This window comes from Branchiostoma belcheri, unplaced genomic scaffold, assembly GCF_001625305.1.
Source record: "Branchiostoma belcheri isolate BF01 breed outbred unplaced genomic scaffold, Haploidv18h27 scaffold24, whole genome shotgun sequence".
Classification (NCBI taxonomy): domain Eukaryota; kingdom Metazoa; phylum Chordata; class Leptocardii; order Amphioxiformes; family Branchiostomatidae; genus Branchiostoma; species Branchiostoma belcheri.
Genome location: NW_017803843.1, coordinates 1,033,558 through 1,041,965, shown reverse-complemented (window position 1 = coordinate 1,041,965; position 8,408 = coordinate 1,033,558). Strand labels below are relative to the sequence as shown.

Sequence of the window (8,408 nt, the reverse complement as noted above, 5' to 3'; positions counted from 1 at the left end):
GTTAAAACATGTACTTCTATGCACTGATAGGAACACAGCACTAATATATGTGGGTCAGGGACATTAGATTGACATGTAGATACTAAAAAACACATTTCAGTAATTTTCTCAGATCTTGAACCTAGTGACAGAGGCTGCTCCTTTTTTGTACTTAAAAGGGCTATGGCACATCTTAGGACTCGTAGCTTAGATTAGGTAACAGAACGAAAGTCTTCTATTTTCTACAAGAGAAGGTGTGGTAAGTTCAGTGATAGACTCACGTCAGCATCTTTCCATAGACCGTGTGTTCCAAAGGACTCCAGAAGATCTGACCCACATAACAGCTTCAGCTCTATGTACCCTGAAACAAAAAGCCACATTTGGCACATTCCAGATGAAACAAAACAACAACAACATCCTCTACTGAGAAAGACCAGAGTGACTGGTCAAAAACTTTAGATGAGAACTATTCTTTGTGTTGGATCAACAATTTTAACTATAAACAATGTTTTCTCATTTATCAACCGTTATAATGACACAAATAAGTTAACCAAACTATACATTATTGTATGAGACTCAGGTCAATAAAGCAACAGCACACCCTTAATTCTCACCTGCATTATTTCTTGAGTTGATCTCTTCCACCTCATTTTCATTGGCAATGTCCTCTGTAAATTAAAAGAACAAAGTTAACTAAGTCTTGCAGAATCATTGGAATGATCATTTTTAACATTACCAGTATAGATGCATGCTGATATTGTCCTATAAGTACCATGTCTTAAAACAGAAATACATTTAATGGTCTCAAATAACAGCAACATGGGAATCAAGAAAATATCCCACTACATAGCTGATCTGATTTTGATGAGGTTGAAAAGCCGTGTATCTTACTGATTGAACCTAACTCCAAAACAAGATATGCCCAGGTTATTATTGACAACAATGACTCTGTCATGAAACAGTAAGTTGAGTTTCATGTTGCAGTTTACCACGTATCCACAGTCCACCCACCTACACTACTCTGACTACAGCTGCGTGTCCGTGTGTTGAGTTTGCGTTTCTTGGCTTTGCTGGGGGTCTCCATGAGGCCATGCTGCTGCTCCTCCAGCTTGGCCTTGTGATGTCTCATCACCTTGACTGTCTGTAACCACTGGTCCTGCTGGCTCTCCCACGGATCAACTCTGTCATAGCAATAAAGGATATGTTATCCTTGATGGGTTGTCTTTCTCGAGAACCCCATGCCGATGCAAGTGTGAGTGAAAATGATGATGTATAAAAGAAACAGGGTCCTTCAATAAGAGACCATTATGATTAAACTCTAATCCGAAACATTTCATGCCCTATTGACTATACCTGTTTAGCAAGTGTGTGCATGACCATGCTTGAATGCATTATTGTCATATATTATGACTAGCCATCTATCCTTCTTTTCCGACTCATTCCTCAAGTATGGAATTATGTCTACTTTTTAGATAATCTCAAAACAAAAGCTATCATAGTGGGTAAATTTCATTGTTGTTGTTGGAGACAGCAGGTGACGGGCTCCCCATTTGACATTCTGTGGATGTTTCAGCACATAAAACCTGGATCAGCATGCAAGCACAGGGTCATTTCCCTGCTCTTAATTTGTATGTGTTGTGCCTTCTAGTGAAGCACTTCCAGATTGTAAAAATATTCTATAGAATGTGGTATTGATCTGTCTCTAGAATTTCATTATGTGATGCCTTATTGAAGATATCAAAGGCCAGTAGCCTTTAACCTTAAACTTTATTATTTAACCTTAACTAGTCAATGTCCTCCCATCTCTACTACTGTATGCATCACTTGATGCAATCCTACAAGAGCTATTCCTATGAAAAGATATGGGCATCATGCTAATCTGACAATTAAAAAACAGTGGCCAAATAGTTAAAAAACAAACTATACCTTAGGTGTATGGGCATACCATATACATTCTAAATGCCAACGAGCATTTCCAAACAGAGAAAACAAAGTGCGACATGAAAAAAAGGGAGATACATGTATCCATCTAACAGAATTGAATTAATAAATCTACCCTTACCATCTTGATGGATTAGTTTTTGGTTAATGTGCATTTCCTTAATGAGGTGCTGCCGATATTAGATAGTTTTCTGAAATCAGTTCCTTCCACTGGAATGAGCAATTAGGCCTAGCCTGGCCAAAACAATCCTGTTCCTTGTTAACAGTCTTTTTATAATGTGTGAATGCACATAATACACATGATGCTAATGACATGCGTATCTTCATTTCAGTGTAGTTATGACCATATGTAATGTTGACAAAGAATTATGATTAAGTACATGATGTGGTATGATGTGATATGATATTTGTCTGCATCAGGTATGATGTATCATTCTATATTTTGCGTCACTCAGCCTAGTCTCTTGGGACAATGTCATAATATTAGAATGTGATGCATTTACTGTCAGAGTAAAACACAAAGTCAAAATGTGATGTTCATTTCAATCAAATATGCTTCAATGCAATACATTCATTATACTCAGTACTGGAATGCGCATTCCCAATTCTACTGTGGTTGCAATTCAAATTGAAAGTATACAAGTGTGCAAGATTCAATTCTGATTTCCCAAAGCACTCCCCATTCCTGCCACTATAACTCAAGGATTACATTAGCTCTGGCCCCCAGAGAATTAACATGTATTCCTGGCTATCTGCCATATTGTCCACAACCTCACCACCATGCATAATAACAACTATGGAATCAAAACAGCTCAGAAGTCTTCTCAAGCATAAGTAGACATGCTTTACTCTGTCATCAAAAATTTTACAGCAAGTTGGGTTTTGTTCCTCACAGTTTTATTACCAGTGAAACCCCATCAGAAGAGGATTAATAGAAGGCGCCATCCATTTGCTAACCTTATTTACAGTAAAAGGGGTTGGATAAAGGGTTACCAGCATGAGATGTAATTTGCACATTTTCCTTACACTTGATAGATGTTTACGACACAGCAAGCATATAACTGGAACATTAGATGACTGCAAATTAACTTCAGTAAGTATGTGTGTCTGTAGATTGACAAAACCTTAATCCTCAGAATGCAGATACATCATCAGAGTATATAATATCAGTACCAATTTTGGAGGTGCAGACCCATACATGCAAAAGCATGTACATTGTACCTGTATGCTCTACTGTGGACTTATCTATGCACACACCTTACATTGGTTAAAACACAAGTCACAGGGGGAATTGTTAAAGGAGGTTTTTTTCTCACCTAATCCAATCTGAAGACTGCACTGCCAGGTTACACATGGCTAGACGATGGTTGGCAGGGAGAAGACCCTGTGAAAATGGGAATACATGTATCAGCTTTAATTTGTCGTGTATATATTTAATTGCTGCTTGACTATCAATGCTAATTTGCTTGTACAATATTCTATGTGTTTTAGCAATCTACAACCTACTCACCTGTTTAGCATATTTATCATTCACAGGAGAGATGATGCCTTGGATGACGATGTACTTTCCTGACTTTTCCAAAAAATCTTTCGCAATTTCTGCAAGGTGAACATAGACGTGTATGTTAGATCATGCATCCATGTAAGGTGCTAAATTAGATCAAATGTGATACATGAATCGCAAACAACGAAGTTTTTCCAATTGCCAGTATGTTTCTAAGACAGCCAATTTTCTCTAATTTGTCTATCGATCAACATTAGAATCAGCACTTCCGGCTTAGTTCTCTAAGTGAACAAAATCTGCCTGATGACGTGCTTTGAAGTGAACCTGATCACATGATAACATTGACAGTGATGCAGTGCCTTTCTTTATCACTTGGCAGCTGTGTAGTCGGTTGTTTAATTAGTCCAAGGGGGGTCGTTTGACAAGAAAATAACATTATCCATATTAAATTTTAGGCCATGAAGGTGTCCTAATGACAATGTATGATAGTCTCAGGCAGATTAGAAACAGTGGATTTCACGATCACGATCAAAATACGCAACTACAACTACTGATGGGTGACAGTCTTGATAATGGTACAGAGACAATTTTGGGTGAAGGTTTTGCAGGAAAGTGACTATATAGTCAATCTTTTCCTTACCTAACGTTACTGTTGCTATTGGACAAAAATGTTTTTATACACCATATAATGTTGGAAAATTTCTCAGAAAGCATCAATGCCATGTCACATTCGGCCAAAATTAAGGTGAGGTAAAAATACATTTTGACACATGTACCACCTTTACTGTAACCTTGCTTCAGAATACTATTTATTTTACCCAAGTTGATATTCTAAATACATAATTGAGGTTCGAAACGCAATGCATAGCTGAGGTAAATACGTGACATACGAAACAAGCATGATAGAAACATCTTTCTGTTTTCCAAAGCCCCAATGTTTTGGGCGCTGTCCAATTACCATAACGATCGCTGTCCGTAAGATACAGTCGTTAGAAATTGGAAAAATACTGTATACCTACCGAACATACGCAGATGCATGTTGGTGATGGGGTTGAAGGAACCACAGGCCAGGAGAACCACTGGCGTTTTCTGTCGCAGTCCGTTCACCGCCATCTTGAAAATGTCGTCTGTGATTTTCTGAGCAGACGACATTTTCTGGAAACTCCTGGGACGTCGCTGTCCTTTTTATTGTATTTTCTGTACCTCTAGACTGTAGAAAAATTGGACGTTGTTGTCGCTGTAGGATTCAACCGCCCGCTAGCATGTCGCAGCGACGTATGGAGAGAGGCACGTATTTGATGTTATGCATGCTACGAAGGGTGGAAGGTCATTTCATAAACATAAGGCCAGAGTAGATGGCTTTTCTGTATAACGGTCTCATGTATGACATACTGGCCGACGCCAATTTTGTTTGATGGTGGGTATTTGATAGATTTTTCAACAACAACGTCTATTATTCTCTAAAGCTGCACTCGTCACAACAATTATTTCCCTTCACCAGCGTTTTGGATCACTCTAGTACCCGCTAAAAGGCGGCGTATTCATGTAACGCTAATAATATGTGTGTGGATGGCATTCAGCACCAAGGACAGGGACGTGTGATACCGGCAACAGTTAAAAGCGCTCCTTGCGATATTTAGAGGTAGTGGATCCAATACATAAACATCCTCACGACGCTAGTGCAATTCAGCATGTAATCAAATAAAGAATGTTCTAATTTCCAATGTCACACACCCAAAAGCTGTCTGCTTCTGAGTGTGTGACATCAGAAATCTAGATTAACTTGGGCACGGCTATCGGTTGAAAGCTGCTGGATTTGTGGTGGGTGTGCAGCGTTAATTTGCAAAATTTACGGTGCCAAAGCGTTTCCACGAAAAGTTTGTATGAACATGATATGGCCCAACGCAGAAGTTCAACCGAAAGTGTTTACGCATATTGGCGGAAATTAGAAGAAAGGTAATACACATGTACAGGGCGTGAATTGTTTCAAACACGTCATTGTCGTTTTCAATTTCATATGTTTTATTAACCTCAAGCGGGGATACTTTGACTCAGAACCTTGGAGAGCCCGCCACGCTTCAGCTCTCCATGTTCTTGTGATGATGCAGAAGTAAATGTCTGTGAGGAGGATCCGGACATCAGCCATCAGGTAGATTACGCAAGGGGCCTGCTTGAGATAAAGGTATGATTTGTTTTCTACAGCATCTCAGTTGTACGGCCATAATATTCATTTTATCTAGTTTTACTGATCGATAAGAAGGAACCATATGTTGACATATTTCGGTCTATAATTGTTGCTCAGTAACGTTTGGATAGAAATATTGTAACAGCTGAAGAGAGTACTTTTGTATATACAGTAAATTGAAAGTATATTGGAGAAGCATTATGTCCACAGTTTGCCACTACCGCCCGACGGTCAGACAAAATGTTTCCGTTCATTTGCGATGTTATATTTCTTAAGGAATACAGAGGAAGACTAAACATCGGGGTCATTGCGAACTTCTGTGAAGTTGATTCTAAATCTAAGGTCCCGTCTACATTGATAGTAGTCAATTTCGTTGCCAACACAAATATGTATGGATGATGTCATCAAATGTTTGGCAGTGTTACGTCTTATGTATGGCGTTAAAGTCTAGAGAAATACACCCTAATATTGTCTGCTAGTTTTGTCTCGTTTGCCTGTTCTATTCAGGCCGACTATTTGCCATCCGTGAAGGTAGGCTGTCGTGTGTTGTAGGCTGTCGTGCGATTTTGGTGTCGTTGAATTTGCGAGACTACTCAGAGAAGGACCTTACACACACTTTTCCGAAAGCTGGATTTTGTACGACATATGCACGTCGACTATCCCAAGAACGCCCCCAGTGTGCAATGTGACCGGAGCCTGAACCATATCGTGTACAGAAAGAGAACACAAAGTGGGTGATTCCGAGAACCAATAAGTTTGATTAGTGTGGGCTTTTTAATGTGTCTATGCCATATTGAAGCCAGCCAGAACGCTCAAAACACCATCTGTTGTTCTTGAACAAGAACTCCGGTTACACTTCCAACGGAGGTACCAGGTGTACGCCGCTACAGAGGCTATTAAGAAAATTGCAAGATGACTCCCTATAATACAATAACGTACAAGTAATATATAAATATAACATGCAAAACATGCGTACTTGGAGTACAGTTACCGTCATGAGGAAGTCGTTACTCTGATTGCAGAGGAAAACATCTGGCCACATCTTCAATTACTCAGAAGTGTTAGAACCTGATACATATATTGCTGGCTTCTTTGGTTCAATTTTGTTTTCTCTAACGTTTCTTCGTGAGAACACGATTTCTGCATATTAACATTAGGAAAATTAGTTTTTCATCTATCTTCAGCTGCAGGAAATTCTGTACTAGTATACAGTCTCAACCTCTTTGACAAATGCAGAGCGTTATACAACGCTTTGATTTCGAATTCGTGTTTTTCAGAAGGTCTTGCACCACGTTTTCAAAATGTCGTCCAGTTCTGCTGGGAAGACCAAGGGCCTGAGCAGCATTCTCGTCTTGCTGATGGTGAGTCAGATACAGGCGTCTGAAGGTAGGCACATGAACTTGACTGATTGGTCAAGCTCACACGATAATGAAGGTAAAATGCCCTCATCGCCCCCAACCGACAATACAACATATTTGCTAAACAACATCACAAGTCAGCTCAACGGAACGTCTACAGTTGCAGTGAATTCGAGTGGTCAACAGAAAGATGTCAGTCCAGATGACAACGTCGGGCTTGACGTCACGGTTCAGCCGACACTGACCGACGGCACCAATGTGACCGACCAGGCCCTGTCCGAGAGGAGTCATGAAGCCGCGCCAGACCTCACAGATCCATGTGAGAAAGACAACCACTGTACCGGACGATGTGGTTCCTGGGAAGACACGCACACGTGTCAGTGTGACGCATCGTGCCAGGCCTTCGGCGACTGTTGCGACGATTATGAAGAGGTTTGCAAACACCAAGAGAGCGCTGCCCTCACGAATGAGACCACCAGAGATCGGGCCATCAACGCAGATTCATGCCAGTGGCGATGTGACGATGAAGTTCGGCCTCATGGAGCTCTATGCTTTTGCAATGCCAGCTGCTTAGACATGGGGAACTGCTGTGAAGACTATCAAGACACCTGTGTGCGGAAAGACCCTACTACTGAGACCGTTCGACAATTAAGGGAAGAAGAACCGCTGCAGTGCATGACCATAGAACCACCAAACCAGTACAACCTTTCCGAGTCTTACTGGATGGTGGCCAGTTGTCCCACAAGCTTCCCCAGAAACGAAGCGCGACTCTTGTGTGAGGAGAAACACAGTTTTGAGGAAGACCCTCTCCTGCACCTGCCAGTACTTTCAACAACATCGTCAGGACACAAATCGTACAAAAATGTGTTCTGTGCCGTCTGCAACAACGCTTCCTCGATGATAGCATGGACAGCTGTCGTCAAATGTAGAGGATTAGTGCCAGAGTTAAAGAAAGCCGTTAAGAACGATGAATGTTTCTTGGAGTTTGAGGCACCAGAGGGGCGAACAAGAAAATGTTTCCCTGCTACGCCACTCTCGTCCACGTGTGAATATGCAGAGAAATGCAGAAAAGGAATTCCATCACCAATCGTCGTCGTAAGGAAACCATATCGCTCCTTTCGCAACATCTTCTGTGCAAAGTGCACTCTCGAAGACCTCGTCTACCGGGAAGTCTTCTGTGGCGCCGAGATACAAGGGATGAGCGTATTTTTCACTTCCCTGTCGGCGACCATTGACTATTCAGAGATTTCCAAAACAGTCGTTACTGGAAAATTCATGTTCAGGTCAAGAAAGGAAACATTTGCTTGCCCTCAAGGCCACCTCTATGATCCCTTTGTGGAAACCTGCCGCAAAGTAGATCATTTCCCATCCAACAGGCTACCAGCCGACATGAGGAAGAAGGAAGGAGGGAACAGAGAATCCCAACGCCTGCCGGTGATGA

General features: G+C 41.1%; 2 protein-coding genes across 2 annotated transcripts in view; one reads left to right on the top strand and one right to left on the bottom strand.

Moving 5' to 3' along the window:
* LOC109471185 (nicotinamide/nicotinic acid mononucleotide adenylyltransferase 3-like) overlaps positions 1–4,786 on the bottom strand; it is a 12,699-nt gene extending 7,913 nt beyond the window's left edge. The window contains exons 1-6 of the mRNA XM_019770472.1: positions 4,444–4,786; positions 3,431–3,519; positions 3,237–3,304; positions 991–1,160; positions 594–647; positions 261–340 (exon numbers count right to left, since the gene is read on the bottom strand). Of these exons, the coding sequence (XP_019626031.1) occupies positions 261–340; positions 594–647; positions 991–1,160; positions 3,237–3,304; positions 3,431–3,519; positions 4,444–4,576 (594 nt within the window). The 5' untranslated portion in view covers positions 4,577–4,786. The remainder of the gene's footprint in view (positions 1–260; positions 341–593; positions 648–990; positions 1,161–3,236; positions 3,305–3,430; positions 3,520–4,443) is intronic.
* A 2,124-nt stretch (positions 4,787–6,910) lies between these two features.
* LOC109470926 overlaps positions 6,911–8,408 on the top strand; it is a 3,033-nt gene continuing 1,535 nt past the window's right edge. Inside the window, exon 1 of the mRNA XM_019770024.1 lies at positions 6,911–8,401. Within this exon, the coding sequence (XP_019625583.1) occupies positions 6,911–8,401 (1,491 nt within the window). The remainder of the gene's footprint in view (positions 8,402–8,408) is intronic.